This window comes from Aulostomus chinensis, chromosome 11 (assembly GCF_037954235.1).
Source record: "Aulostomus chinensis isolate RoL2024-O1b breed Wild chromosome 11, RoL_Achi_v1.0, whole genome shotgun sequence".
NCBI classification, from domain to species: Eukaryota; Metazoa; Chordata; class Actinopteri; order Syngnathiformes; family Aulostomidae; genus Aulostomus; species Aulostomus chinensis.
The window spans coordinates 9,177,501-9,193,160 of NC_141330.1; the positions used below are offsets into that span (position 1 = coordinate 9,177,501).

General features: G+C 41.8%; 1 protein-coding gene across 3 annotated transcripts in view; it reads right to left on the reverse strand.

The window, feature by feature from the left end:
• Positions 1-15,660, reverse strand: part of ddr1 (discoidin domain receptor tyrosine kinase 1) — a 38,438-nt gene that overhangs the window by 1,916 nt on the left and 20,862 nt on the right. Inside the window, exons 8-19 of one of the 3 annotated variants that reach the window (XM_086218179.1) lie at positions 15,205-15,391; positions 12,518-12,767; positions 10,797-10,946; positions 10,214-10,270; positions 8,558-8,718; positions 7,876-8,083; positions 6,866-6,943; positions 4,733-5,034; positions 4,524-4,651; positions 3,494-3,691; positions 3,130-3,397; positions 262-411 (exon numbers count right to left, since the gene is read on the reverse strand). In XM_086218179.1, the coding sequence (XP_086074305.1) occupies positions 262-411; positions 3,130-3,397; positions 3,494-3,691; positions 4,524-4,651; positions 4,733-5,034; positions 6,866-6,943; positions 7,876-8,083; positions 8,558-8,718; positions 10,214-10,270; positions 10,797-10,946; positions 12,518-12,767; positions 15,205-15,391 (2,137 nt within the window). Of the gene's footprint in view, positions 1-261; positions 412-3,129; positions 3,398-3,493; positions 3,692-4,523; positions 4,652-4,732; positions 5,035-6,865; positions 6,986-7,875; positions 8,084-8,557; positions 8,719-10,213; positions 10,271-10,796; positions 10,947-12,517; positions 12,768-15,204; positions 15,392-15,660 lie in introns of all 3 variants that reach the window. The other 2 variants (XM_086218178.1, XM_086218180.1) reach the window with 2 other exon arrangements.

The window sequence follows — 15,660 nt, forward strand, 5'->3', positions numbered from 1 at the left end:
GCCTGGATCACAGGTGTTCACTGCTTTTATTTTGATTTAATACTCTTGGTGAAAACAGTATTTATCTTGTGATCTGGCAGGTAACATTTGTTTCTAAAGGTTTGATTTCAATACTGAAAAGCCAGATGAAAGAAAAGATCAAGATGGGACAATCAGAGCAGTTGTTTAAATCACCCCTATACAGGTGTGTGTGTGTGTGTGTGTGTGTGTGTGTGTGTGTGTGTGTGTGTGTGTGTGTGTGTGTGTGTGTGTGTGTGTTACCTGTCTGCCCTGGTCTCTGAAGAACTCCCCAGCATTATCAATGACTTGTTCATCTGTAAGGTTGGAGTACGGCTGCTCCTGACAAACGCTCAGCATCTCCCACAGAGTCACCCCGAACGCCCACACGTCACTGGCTGTGGTGAACTTCCCCTGAGAACACATATCCACCCCGATCATCATCATCATCATCATCACCGTCACCGCTATTAATAAAACAACCAACAGGCAAAAACAAAATGTTATGTAATTCTTATAGACCCATTTCCACCTTGAACCAAGATTACAAACTATATGCGTCCATACTATCTAGGAGACTAGACTCTTTTATCCCTGAATTAATTGACAGTGACCAAACTGGCTTTGTCCGGGGCAGACAGACACATGATAACATTAGACGCACACTTCACATTATACAAAACATCAGGAAAACAAAAACAAGTTCAGCATTGATAAGTCTGGATGCTGAGAAAGCGTTCGACTGTGTCAGTTGGGAATATTTGTTTTTGGTTTTGAAGCGATTTGGTTTCACTGAAAAGTCAATTAACAGTATCAAAGCCTTGTACTCAGCTCCTACAGCGAGAATAAGGACAAATGGCCGTCTCACTGATCGTATACATTTGGAAAGGTCTGCACGTCAAGGATGCCCTCTCTCACCAACTCTCTTTGCAATTTACATAGAACCTTTGGCACAAGCAATAAGGGAAGATAACAATATACAGGGGATTGTAGTTAATGACGTAGAACACAAAATAGCATTGTATGCTGACGACGTTTTGCTTTATATACACAACCCAGAAATCTGCATTAATGCCCTCCTAGATCTCCTTGACAAGTTTGGTAAATATTCAGGTTATAGACTTAATATAACGAAAACCCAAATATTATCATTTAATTGTAACCCATCATCTGAACTTAAACAAAGATTTCCCATTGACTGGTCTCGAAAAGCAATCAAATACCTAGGTATTTGGCTAACACATAATTTTAGCGACCTATATAAAAAAAAACTATGAAACTGTGAACAAAAAAATAAAAGAGGATTTGGGTAGATGGACAACGTCTACCCACGGTCTCATCTCAATTAAGACCTCTTATCCTTTGGTGTGATAGTAAATATGAAGCGAAATGGAAGGAAATGGAGAAGCAATATAGAGGTATCCCAATACAAGCATTAATTGGAGACTACAATTTACTAAAAGAGTACCAAGATCACGCAGACTCTTTGACCCAGTTTACCCTACAGTCATGGTTTGAAGTTGTAAAACAACTAAATTTATGGACTCAAATTAAAAAACTTAGATGGGTTGCATATGATACAGAGTTCAAGCCGAATTCAATGGATGCTAGATTTAAATACTGGATGAAAAACGGAATCACTTCTTACTGCACTATAATAGAAAAGAACTCCTTACAAAGTTTTCAGAAACTGAAAGACACATATAGATTGGGAAACCACGATTTTTATAGATATCTGCAGCTTAGGCAATATTTTTTAAAAGAAGTGGTTGAAAATAAAGCAAGCGCAGAGCCTACTGAAATAATACAACTAATTGTAAAGGCATACACAGGAGAATCTAAATCATTAATTTCAAAACTTTATCGGGGATTTGCACAGGCTCGGGGAAATACCACAAAGTATATTATGGAGAGATGGGAAAAAGAACTGGATGTGAAAATAACCAGTCAACAGTGGTTGAACATGTGTAGGACAATTTATTCCACTACCTGCTCTACTCACTGGCGTGAATTTGGTTGGAAAAATCTGGTACGCTTTTTTATTACTCCCAAGATGAAGACATACCTCGGATCAGTGGGGACTTCATGTTGGAGGAATTGCGGGGACAGCGGTGCAGATCACCACCGCATCTTCTGGACTTGCCCAAAGATTGGGATTTTTTGGGAAAATATTTGGAGACTTATGCAACAAGTTCTTGGATGTCAATTCCCTTTGTCATGTGTATCTCTTTATTTAGGTGATCTACCAGAAGTAATAACTGGACATGATAAATACCTTTTAAAAATATTTACAGTGGCGGCGAAAAAAGCCATTACTCGTAAATGGCTGCAGGTAGAGCCACCTACAAAAGAAAACTGGCTGGAAATAATAAAGGAAATTCAAGAAATGGAGAGATTGACCTACGCATTGAGACTTTGTAAGGATTTATATTTTTCAAAATGGAAAAAATGGCTAATATTTTTTGAGGAATAGGACAGATGGCGGAGGCTGTATTCTACTCTACTCCCCAGTACTGAATCTATGTTTAATTTGACTACATTTCTGCTCTTTGTAGATTTTGTACTGCTCTAAATATGTTAAGCTTAAGAACAAACTGATGTAAAGGTGCCCGGCTATTTTCCTATGTGTTTTTTTTTTCTTCTAATGTATAAAAATTTAAATAAAATCTAAGTGACAAAAAAAAAAAAAAACAACCAACAGCAGCTGCAGGCTTGTATAATAATAAATCATTTGTCGTCGTTAACTCTTGTCTTTGCTTCCAATTTCAAGATTCGATACTCCCTTTTGTATTTAAATTCCCATCTGGGATTGAATCTCAGTAACAGCGTGTTCCATTTTTGGTCAAGGAAACACTTTTTTTAAAACCAGATTTGGACCATCATATCAAAAATATTCTTTAGCATCCAGGATCAAAAATTTGATCCAGATTGCCACCAAAACTTCTCCACCAAATTCCAAAAATGTATCAATTAATTTTTTTGATAACTCCTCTCAATGGGCTTCTCACCATATTTCACCAATGATAATGAGATGCCATCACTATCATTAATTTCAATCAAAAATACTAAATACATAACTAAAACCATAACTCTCCACAAGCTGAGCCCACACACACATTCATGTTCTCTAACCATTAGAATACACTCCCAGGCCATCCAGCGAATAGGCAGTACAGCTCGGCCCTGGATCCTGTAGTAATCCCCCGCGTACAGATTCCGGCTCATGCCAAAGTCGGCGATCTTGATGTGACGCTCGCCGCTTGGGTCCTCTCCGCTCTCACCCCTCTCACCGCCGACTAGGCAGTTACGTGTGGCCAGATCCCGGTGCACAAAGTTGAGAGAGGAGAGAAACTTCATTCCTGAAGCGATCTGGCTGGCCATGGAGATGAGAGCTGGGTAGCTGAGAGAGGGAAAGGGATGGAAATGAGAAAATAAAACCAAAACCCTTGCTGTTGGTGTGTCTTTGTGGTTGTGCAACTTCACAAGCATCTGTTACCTGATGGTTGGAGTGTTGTGCAATGGCCCAGTTTTGTCCAGAAGCACTCGTTGCGACAGGTACTGGTTCAGATCTCCACACTCCATGTACTCTGTGACCATACAGAGGGGGTCGCTGCTCACACAAACTCCCAGCAGTCGTATGATGTTGGGGTCTTTCAAGCGGGACAGGATCTTCACCTCTTTGAGGAAGTCATTCCTAGCAGGGCGAAGACAGAGGAGAGATGCTTCAGAAGACAGATGGAGGGATTTTACAGAAGTCAAGTAGATGGAAGGACAGGAAGCAGGGGAGCCTCATGATATACTGCATGTAGAGCAGATGTGAAGGCAATTCAATACAAGCTTTTAAGCGTCTCGTGCGCTGAAATAAAACTTTGTTGTTCCCTCGAGGTGTTTTTATAGAGCATTATGGTGTTGTGTCACTGAAGATGACCCTGGAGTTTGTGGATATTAAATGTCATGACTTTGTTATTTTATGCTATTATAAATTTGCATGAAACTTTGTCACAATTTTACTTCTGACATCTGAGTCAAAAAACAGGTTTTATGGCAGTCACAGCGACCGTGACAACCAAAATCGAATCAGTTCATCCTCGAATCAAAGCGATGTTCCCTCAAGTTATAACTGAGTCACTGGGAAGGCCAGATGGACGGACAACCTGAAAAACCTAGTGCCTCTGATCACAACTGTCAGTACTGCAGAACTAACTTTTATAAGTGAAAATAAAATCTCTCTCTCCACTATGTCTGCAGCATATGTCAGCTAGGTGACTGATGACCAACCCCTCAGCTACATAGCACGTGAAGGCTTGCTGCTCTCAGGTTGCTGGTCTACGTTCATCCCAGTTAGTTAGATGTCTCATCAAAGCGCTCCCTGATCTTATCTAACTTTTCAAAGATGTTTATTAACTTCCTGGACTTGCACATCTTTTCTACACCGCTAACATTCATTGCTACTACAAATTCTGTGACCAGCACAGAAGAAAAGATGCCGTGATGTAGTGTCAGGCTTGGTGCGTGATGTGGCAGACCTGGCATTCTTTGAGGCATCAGGCCGCAGTATCTTCACTGCTACCAGAAGAGGGCGCCCTTTTCTCACATTGAAGGGGAACTCCAAGTTGGGCAGGTCCTGAGGGTTTTCGATTTCACACAGGTGCACCTTTTATCAAAACAATGCAAACTGTTAAATCATCACTCCATCCACTCAAAGAAGCACTGACCTTTCCACTGCCTTCCTCACCTCACCAAACTGTCCCTCTCCCAGTTTCTCCTTGAAGATGAGACACTGCCGTGGCAGCTCTGGCAGCGGGGCGGCATCTGCTCCAGGGCTAGAAGAGGCCAGGGCGGGCACTGCATAAGTGTTGTTACCGCTGACACCCTGCAGACTCACAATGTCGGCCTCAGCATAGTGGGGGACACTGGGAGGCAGTGGGGGAGACACGGGGGGAGACAAGGTGGGGTAAGGAGGGGAGCCAGGGTAGGGAGGAGGTTCCTCTTGAGCTGGGGGGAAACCTTTCTCCATGTCCAGCTCAAAACCACAGGCTGGAAGGAGAGGTAGAGACAGAGAGATGATAAGGAAGAAGAACAGTGATTAAAACATGGTATCACTGTCGTTTGAGAGCAGTGGTCACCAACCATTTCCTGCTCAACACCATCTGCAATGTCAACAGAGAAAATGTAGATCTACCCACTCAGCTGTTTCATGACGTGGTTTAATGTCAAAGATTGGAACAGATTCAGTGTACTTTGATTACTGTAAAAGTTCAGTAAATCTGGCGTTATTTTGGTCCAGTTATTGCAATCAAATTAGAAGAAATCAAAGTTAGAAGCAGCAGTTATCAGGTCACAATTCCCGAGGAAGTGTGACCCGTTTGTGCCTGGCAACGTCTCCACCGCTGCTCCAGTCAAAAAAACGTTTCAAAGCAATTTCATTATTTCAACGGCCTCTGAATAATGGTATGGATCCAGGTATGACAGTGTTCAGTTTTCCAAAGAGATTTCCTTTGGAACAGGGCAGTAATGAGGCTATTTAGGCTGTCATGGTTGATGACAAAGAAATGCGCTGAGAAATGAAAAGAGTAGTTTATGGAGGAGTCTTTGATGTAATAACTCATTGCTAGAAGATGCAGACAAAGGTTCCGCACTCTGGCTTTAAATGATTGCTGTCATTAACAGGTTGGTGACCACTGATCTAGGGGGACTGTTTGATCTGGAGGCATTTTATCAACATTTAAGCTGAATAATTTTTTTAAAAACTTTCTAAACACAGCTTCCTCTTAAAAAGAGAAGTTCAAAGCAGAAAAACTGTCAACCTGATAAAGGAAACCAAGATGATAAAAAGGCTTAAAGTCTACAAAGCTGGCTAAGTTGAAATTGTACTGCCAGAAAAATAAAATGAGGACAAAACTTAATGTTATTGAATAAAAGAGAAGTGAAAGTCTTTATTCATCAATTCATCCTCGTACAAGGCCATCTGAATCTTAGTCCACACAAATCCACTGCACTTGAACTGTGGTTTGGAAAAAGTTCCAAAGATAACAGAAATTTTATGATTGTGCCCCTGTGGCTTAAGATTCAATCAATGAGCTGCAGTGTTCCAAGTTTCAATCAGGCTGATGGCCTTTTTTTCTCTTTACATCCCTTTCTCCCTCATTTCCTGTCATCTTCCTGGTCCCGCTCTTCTAATAAATGCAGAAAGAGCTCCAAAAAAACAAAATGATTCATTCAAAGTTTATAGCTACTCTTGAGCTCTGTGCTGTTCACATTTCAATCGATATTTCCAGCACCTGGAATTCAGCACTTTTTTGGTGCATTGCTGTCTTCTATATTGTTATCCAGCCTATAGCTGTATTTTGTGTAAGACCAAGTGTTTCTTCAGGTTAGATGTGTTGGCATGGACAACTCTGCATTGTCTGGATAAGTATTGAGGTTGTCATGACCCTGAGTTGGAGGGGTGATGTCAAGGATCTTTCACATCCTCTAACATAAACTTAACTCTCTCACTCAGATGTGCTCTCAGGCACCAAAATTTGTCAGCACCTGATTTAAGTAGGGACCTAACAGCCCTAAAAAGTAGAGGCTTTGGTAACCAACTCTTCCTCCAGGAGTCAGAAAAAAGGCATCTTTGAGTCCAACTCTGAGTACCCAAACTATCCTTATAAACCAGCAATAGTATTGTGCCATGAGTTATTGTGTGTGAATGAAGGTGACTAATGGTATGAGTAACATGAGGGATGATGGGGTTAAACACATGCAAACTGGATTAATCATATCATTGTGGAAACAATTGTACAAGCCCCACCCCTGCCTAGGCTGGTAGGTAGTGAGGAAGGGGCCCCTCTTGACTGCCCCGGCCCAGTCTGACATCTCTTACCATGGGGCACATTGAGGCTCTTTTCCTGAGCCTGAGTGGTGTTGGGGACGACTAGGGGCCTCGAGCCTTTTCTGTGATCTGACAGGAACAGGTGATAGGCTGGGTTGTTTAACAGCAAGGCTGAGAGAGCACATGAACAACAAACACACACACGCACACACACACGCACACGCACACGCACACACAGGACGAGGTGGGGAACACGCAGGGCACCACAGTATGGATTGTACATATCATACAAAATGGCACACGACACAAAATACACACATAACAAAAACAAAATAATAAAGATTAGCATGACACTGTTAGCATATCCATTAAAATCCAAGGAGGGGATGCAATGATGCATGGAGAACAAAAGAGCATAACAAGAACAGGCAACATTAACACAACTCAGGCCACACAACATTAAAAAAATACAGTGGATGAAATAATGTTTCTCTTACTCATGTTATTTCAAACTCACACAGTCGCCTTGAAAACACAGCATGCAGACCTCCTGAAGTACAAAAATGAATGCCTCTTTTCTCTCTTTTCCTTTTTATCTTTTTCTCAGAGCATTTACTCGTGTGCACCCTCGAAACTTTGCATCTTTTAGGAGTCTCTTTCTTGTGGTGAGTTTTGTTTGGTCTACTTTTGTTTTTATGGTGAGATACCCTGCAACACCAGCGTTTTCTTGATATAATACGTATTTTTTAACTCCTGCTGTTTCCCTTTCCAAATGAGCTTTCTTATTGATATGACCAACAGACAGAGGTTGCACAAGCTAAGGCATGCAGAATGAAGCAATCTGTTCAAATCTCATACATGTGTAAGGAATTTTAAAGTTGGTACATAGGGAACAGTTTCATGCCAGCAGATTTGGCACATTACGTTTTATTGAATGTCAGCGTGTCGTTTGTCATGATACTATGATTCTAGGTCAGCTGTATGTTAATTTTTTGGTCTGAACCCCACAGAAACAGAAGTGGACAGGTACCAGGGCTCTCATATAGGTTTGATTACCCTACCGGTGCTGTCTCGGTGATCCCTCGGCCGGAGCAGAGCACTTGGCTCCTGGTACTCTCCTTCTCCCTCCCTGTCGTGGTCACGATCGTCAGGGAAAGTGTGGATGCGCTGATAGCGGCTTGAGTAGCTGTGTGTGTTGTTAATGACCACATTGTCAGAGGGGACTGACAGGTGAACTCGCAGTTCATCACTGGACAAGCTTCCCTGAGCCTGAGGAGGACAGAGGCTTCTTGTCAATACATGTCAAGATTTGATTCCTGAGCAGAAAGTGACGATCTAGAGGTAAATGTCATAGGATGCCTGGTGCATCCAGATCGAGATGGTCGTACTTTGCCGAATTCCTTTCACTTGACATCTAAAACTGCAATCAGTCATGTAAATACTATTGCAGGGATATTGTGTCTGTGCTGATGTTTAAGTGTTCGTGCTTTTATCATGTTTCTATATTCTAGAGTCGTTGACATTAAAATGGAAGTGTATATTTTATTTAACTGTCCAAGCACTATATAAGCCAAGAAGCAATCATCTGTAACCTTCAGTCGTCAAGGGAATATCTGCATGATTTGCTAAGCATCAAGCATCAAAAATGCTTTTGTGATAAAGGTAAACTAACCTATAAGGCTATTTAACATAGACAACAGAAACATGCAGGTAGTGCAGTTGCATCATGACTTCTTGACTCACCTTCCCCAGAATCTTTTTCCAGTACTGCCTCCACAGGATTACAGCTATGACAGCAAGCAGCAGCAGGATGATACCCACCAGGCAGCCAATCAGAATAGCAGTATTGCTGCTGTCAACCTTAGCTACAGGAAGCCCCGCCCTTGGAGTCACAGCAGAAAATTCTGAAGAGGAAATTACAGAATGAAAGGTTAGATAATTGCTAGTGTATTCATAATTGTTTAATAGTAGGGCTGGAACAGTATCTCTTTTCCAAGGCACACTTATTGTGGTCAAAAGACTTCCAAATAACAATGGATGAAAGAGCAGTCTATTCATCAGCAGGAAATGTTAAGTGATTGGAGTGTCAGTCAAATATATCAACATTTCCAAAGGTTTTTTTTTTTGTTTGTTTTTGTCCCCAATGATTGACAATTAAAAATGTGTGTCATGAGGTGGAGAGACTGTAACCATATCTGAGAGCAATAATGCTACCTGCAATGTTGGCATGTGAGCTAACTCTTTACTGCAACTGGATCACTTACAACATCAGCTATGTCTATTATTAACATAATATCAATCCGAATTAAAAAAAAAAAAAAAAAAAACACCAATTACACAACAGTCTAAAAATTTTATGGGTGTGATGTGATGCATATAGGTTCCTGGTTGACACCTAGCACATCTACCAGCAGCATGCGTGCATACATGACAACATGCTGGCTCAAGTTAATGCACCGTTCAGTCGGAGAGCATAAGGTCTTCCATTGCAGTCATGCAGTCACTGGGGTCCAACCAGCATAGTTTCATCAGGCGTACAAAACATCTGACAGGGATTGCCTATATGAGTATGCCCGCCCATACCACAGGGCTTCTTAAAGCCTGCTACTATGAGGACAGAATGTGAACACTGTTTTAACTTCTCAACAACTTTGTGGTCAACAATTAATCAGCATCACCAGTCATTTGATCTCCCTGGAGGGTCAAAAGCAGCATGTCATTTGAATGAGACTTTGTTCAGTATAGTTTAGTGCTCATAAACAGCCTCGTAAAACTATTTTAAATGGAAAAAAACGACAGAGCAAAAAGACCCAAAACAACAGAGAAAGCAGACACACGATACATGATGCATTTATATACATGTATCTAAACAATAAAACCATATATACCTGCAGGCACACATTCGCAAACACACCGTCTGTGGTCATAACAGTAAACGCCCGTCTCTCTTTGTTGATTCAACACCATGCGGATAACAAAACTGAAAACAAAGCTGTTCAATCACACCAGTAACAAGGACAAAGCAGCATACATGCCAAAGTAAAACATTTCCAGCTTTGTAAAGAGCCTGTTATTGTTTAGTTGTGTAGAACTGAGCCAGTTCCCCAAAGATCATGCAGTTTGTGAGACCATAGGAAGCCATTTTGCTATTGTACATGAATATAATGTGCTATACTGTATCTGTGTTAGTGTTTTTCCTGCAGCTGTATATCTTCAAACCCAGGGGACAGAGCCCAGTGCCAAAGCCTGCCCCTGTAATCCCTACTCCATTATACTTCATGCTCTCTACTGAGCAGTAGGACAGGTTTAAGATGTTGGAAGAGGGCCAGAGCAGATGAGGCCAGCTCCCCTCCCTCAGCGCATCCTCCCTGACTACCGTAGAGGTTTTTTCTCTCTCACCTGACAGCGTCCAGTTACCAGTGGTGTCCGTCATGATGGTGATGATGGTGGGGGGCACTGGAGAAGCGAGGGATGGACAAAGGAGGAATGCATGAGAAGAGAAGGGAAGGCAAAGAGAATGGAGGAGAAGAAGGAGCAGGAGCAGGATCCTGGTTTATTTAGTTACCAAGAAGTTCAAACTAACTTTGTATGAACAAGAATACAATTTTAAAACTCTGAAACCTTTAAACTGGTGACATTTGATTGTAAACTAGATTTAAGCAGCCTGCATTGAGTTAGGCTCAGTAAACCTTGGCTCCAGCCCAAAAGATTTCAGAGCTCATGATACAGAGGGAGGCTTGTCAGACATGACACCAGATATGGGCCTCCTTTGGCACTGCTTTAGTCACATGGCTTAGACACTGTGCCGACATGCTCACACTCATCACAACGATGGACGCAGAGACAAGAGGCAGTGAGGGAGATCAGGGGAGGAAAGAGCAGGAAGGAGGGGCAGATGCAGCAGCATGGTGGGTGATAGATCATGAAAAGAAGGATAGTAAAAACAAAAGGATGTGAGGTTAAGGTTGAGGAAAGGACTCACCAGAAATACCAGTGGTGGTGTTGGAGGAGCTGGAGCTTGGCATGGGAGGAGACGAGGTGTGGTTCACAGGAGGAGAGGAGCTAGTGGTGGGAATCTTGGGAAGATTTGGAGGAAATGAGTTTGTCTGTGTGACATCTTCCTCAAATGGCTCTGGATGAGTAAAGAGAGAGAAGGACAATTTAATGAAAATGAAATCGAGTTTTAATGTTGGGGGGTATGCACAGTAATTATTTATAACGTGTATGTCAGTATTTATAACAGTACTGACCTCTGAGGACCCTCTTTGGAAACCTTTCACTAGCTCACTAATCCAAATGGCCAACTATCTGTCCCTTTTGTCTTTTAATCTTGTTTGACAGTTTGAGTGTTAACAGTCTATCACCCAAGTCCCCAGGACAGTCAGATACATTATTGCTGATCTCAACTGACCACTTTCTGTTAAAAATTACATTTATAGGGAAACGTAATAATGTGGTATAAAGTATATCCAAATAAACAAAGTTGGAGCACCCATCTCATCTGCTGGGCTGTGGTTCAAAATACCTTCCTTCCTTTTTTGTAGAGAGCTGCTCTTTCCTGCTCTAAAATCAAAACACCTGTCTGACATGTTGTCATCTAAGCCAGTGGAGCAAAAAGAATGTCTAAGCATCCCGGGCTGCTATAATGTTCCTGGAAGAAGCCTCGGAAAGCCACAAACCCAGTACATTCTAGTTGTACATTTTCAACCTCTAGAGTATAAGGTTTTTCTCAGATCATCAATTCCAAAAATACATAGCTCTTTTGACTGCATCAATACCCAGTTTCATGAAAAGATCATCTTTCCCGGGGTAAATTACTTTTTTAATGACATAAGATGTGGTAGTTTGGATATTTAATTCATGCTCGCTTTTTACCAGGGCTGGGAATTAGAACCAGACCCAGCTCTGGTGCATCATTCATCAGTAGTCTGGCAAGAGTCCACCAACTAGTTCTTTAAGCTACCTGAGAACTGTGTGATTACACAGTGACTTTGCTGATTGTTATCATGCAACAACTGACAGTATTTTGCAGTGCAGAGGACACTTTAATTAGTCACGACAATGTGTGGAGCAGAAGAGGCGTCCTCTATCTGACTCCTGATTAGATAGGCATAAAGTCTATGTTCACAGGAGATATCAGATCCTCTTTTGTTTGCAGCTCTAGTCTGTTTCAGCCTGTAAACAGGGACATATTTAACACAACAGTGTGAGGCACAACTACTTTTCTAATTAACACCATCTAATTCTGATATTCTTCACCTTCCCAATCAATTTTAAAATTATGCATCTCTGCAAGAGGGACCCATGCTGCATTTAAGCATGACAAATTTAAGAAGTACACACACAAGCCCCTCCATTTTCTAAGAAACACTGCAACACAGCAGAATTACATTTCTTGTAAAGGCTCTAGACCAGTGACTGGTCAAGGACCTTGACTGTTACAAATGAAATATTGTGTTCCAGATTAAAGCCCACAGCAGGAAATTTATTGAATACTTATTGGACTTATGCCTACAGAACATAATTTTTTCAGGGCATCTGTTTTTTTTCTGTCACTACTATCTGTTTTTTAGCCAATGTTTGACCAAAGCCAAATCTCTAATGTACTACCAGCACAGTGCCAAGCATAGTTGCTAGGTAATCTGTTACATGAGTGCAACCCTCATAGACAAAAGCAAACACCTCTTGAGTTGAGTTTCTCACCAGAAAGGAATGATATCTCACTGATCAGCAGCCAGCGGTCAGTGAAGTAGAATTTGCAACAGAGAATCTGAGCTGGCCGCCCGCCCAGTGGGAGAGAGATGGTTCGTGAGGAGGGGTCCTTTAGATCCTCCAGAGGTACTAGCAGAGTGAGGCCTGGAGAGGACCAGGGCTGGAGGATACCGGGCTTAAAAAGACACTCTACCTTGCTGAAAACCCGGACACCCTGTGTGTGTCGGTTGTTACTGTGTACCTATAGGGAGGAGACAAGTGTGTGATTGCAAACACGGGGAAAGAAAGAAACAAATTATGCAAGAAAATTCTTGAACCAGCTACTTCTTACAGTTAGCTCGGACCTTGTTTGGACATCTGGGCAACTTTGAAAGAAGTGAGGGCTTATTCATTAATCATAGATAGGCAAGGGGGGATTCAAGGCACACAAAATTAATGATACATTCTCATCCTGTTCAGCCAAAATGGCCTTGGTATGACTTAGAGCAGTTGAGGACTACAAATGAACAAAATGAGAGCACAGCCCAGAAAGGGTGACAAAAAAGAAACTGAATGACAGAAGGGTGACATGGGAAAGCAGAGGTTATACTCTATCCGTCTGTTTAGGCAAGGAAAGAGGAATCCATAAAGATTGATCCAATATATGATACGACATAGTGGCTGGAGGAGGAGAGGAATTACATGATCAGGGAAGGGGAAAGAGGGATGATGGAGGAAGTGATGGGGCAAAACAATAAATCTGAAAGACAGAAAACTAAGACAGATTAAGATGGAGGGATAAAGGTTGCTGCAAAGGAACCTTCGTCCACCCTCAGCTCCTTGCTCTGATAATTAATATCACACCTACTTTGGGGCCTCTAACCTAATACACACACACACACACACACACACCTAACACAGGAAGAACAGCTGTAACAGATGCTGAGTTGACATGTAACTGATTCTTTCTGGAGGGGTACGATGTGCTGTTGTTAGTGGCAGTGGTCTAATAAGTCAACAGAACCAAGGTAATTCACTACTCCTTGAGGGAATATGGCTCCAATGACCTGCACAGAGCTTAATTTGGGAGCATAAAACTGGATTAATACGCTTTTCTAGTTTTCATCATAATTCAACCTCCATAACGAATGCTCTATGATCTTTGTGTTTAGTAGTTTTCCACACAAGCTTAGAAGACAGAAATAGGACAGAACTAGACCTTTATGAAGATCAAATGGTGTCCCCTGTGGAAGAAGCGACTCTAGTCTATTAAAAGGTCTGCAGGAAGTGCATATTATGACTGACTCAAGGTCAAAGAGAAGATTTCCCTTGGGATGAGTAATTAGGCACAGGTTAAGTAACTTTGGACCCCAGAGACAAGTGGAGCAAGATTCAGGTTCAGGTTCCCACTCTTTATTTATTTGACCTGTGTGTATGACACATCCTCTCTGCTGAGGCAGCGTGACGGTGTATGTCAGTTGAAGTTAGTTTAGTTAGTAGGAAAAGCTCTGGGGAAAAGCCAGGAAAAACAGAATATCTGAGGAAAAACACTGAATACCGCTGGGACAATTTCAAACAGTAAAAAAGCAGAAAAAGGAGACACATCATCTAACAATGCCTGTTGAGCTTCACATCACATTAGAATAGCACAGCTGGCATGTCGTGGCCCTTCTCAAAGCTATTTTAGCGTAACTGTAAAACATTATGACGATAATGTGAAGGTCTTGTTAGTCAAAACCAGAGCTTAAAAAGATTACTTGTCATTTCATAAACAGACTGGCTGGGGATTTATACTGTTCAATATGCACATATTATAGGGTGAATCCCACCCAAACCGACATTCCAAACCCTGTCCAATGAAACAACACAGTTATAATTCAAACTGGGTTGGCTCATATTATTTCTACCCCCCCACCCCCACCCCACCCCCTCTACAAACTAACCCCAAAAGCCACACAGACGCACAAACAGACTGTGATGCAACTCTGGCACCCGGAGAGCCAAGCACATACTTACTATTCTGTGATTAACAATGGTATATTAAGACTAATTAAATGGCTGCAGACTTATTCTAGTTAAAATATTGCTTTCTGGTGGGATGGGGGTTAACAGTTATTATTAAAAAAAAAAATGCTCAAAATCAAAATCACATCATTAACTCCAAAGGGAGAACAACCAATGAAGAAGTCCCATTGAGCACAAATCATATTTAAGATTATTGATTGGTACTCTTGCCTCAACTAGTCGGCTTGTGTAAATAATCACAAAACATGGTGAGGAGTATGACATGCAGCTAAGGTCAGGAAGGTTGCAATTACTAAAATGTGTGTCTTAAAAACTAGGCATGGCAAAAAATTATCCAGAAGGCTCCAGGCAGATAACAATGATCTGTTTAACACTGACATTCAACAGCACTGGACAACACATGAAAGATATAATATCAAATGAGATGGAAGCATGAGCCTGCATTAAATATCACATTCCATAGATTCTGCAGAACCTCTGCTTTGTGGATGAACTGAGCTTCACTCCCTCAGAATCCACATTAGAGGATATTATTTTAGCCTTGTTGACAGCCCTGATTTAAAGGCAACATGATACTGTCCAAGATTCCAATGGGATAGCAATGTCCTGAACAACCCTCTCCCATTCATTTACACACATGCATCACAAACACAGATGTATCTTTCACCGCCTACCTGCATTTTATGGAAGACACGTGGTTTCTCAAAGTGGAACTCAATGTCCACACTGCCTTGCCCGAGTACATCTCGGCTCCAGCCCAGGTAGTCATACCCAGGCCACACCCTCAGCTCCTTGGTTTGTATAAAGTCATCGCCACCCAAGACGCCATCACACAGCTGACCCAGGCCTCCAAACTGCATTCTACATACACACGCGCACACACACGCACACAAACACACATTGGCAAAATTAATAAATAAGCTTTTGAACATAGATAGAGTAGTACATACCCACACAAACAGACATATGCCCTCAAACACACACACAGTAAATTCACATTTGCTCTCTCCTTTCAAACACATCTGACCAGACAAAAAGAAACACAACAAGGTCACCAAATGGGTCACTCTGCTCCCAGGACTCTCAGTCTCGCACCCATACACATCTGCTCCAAATAAGTCTGGATTACA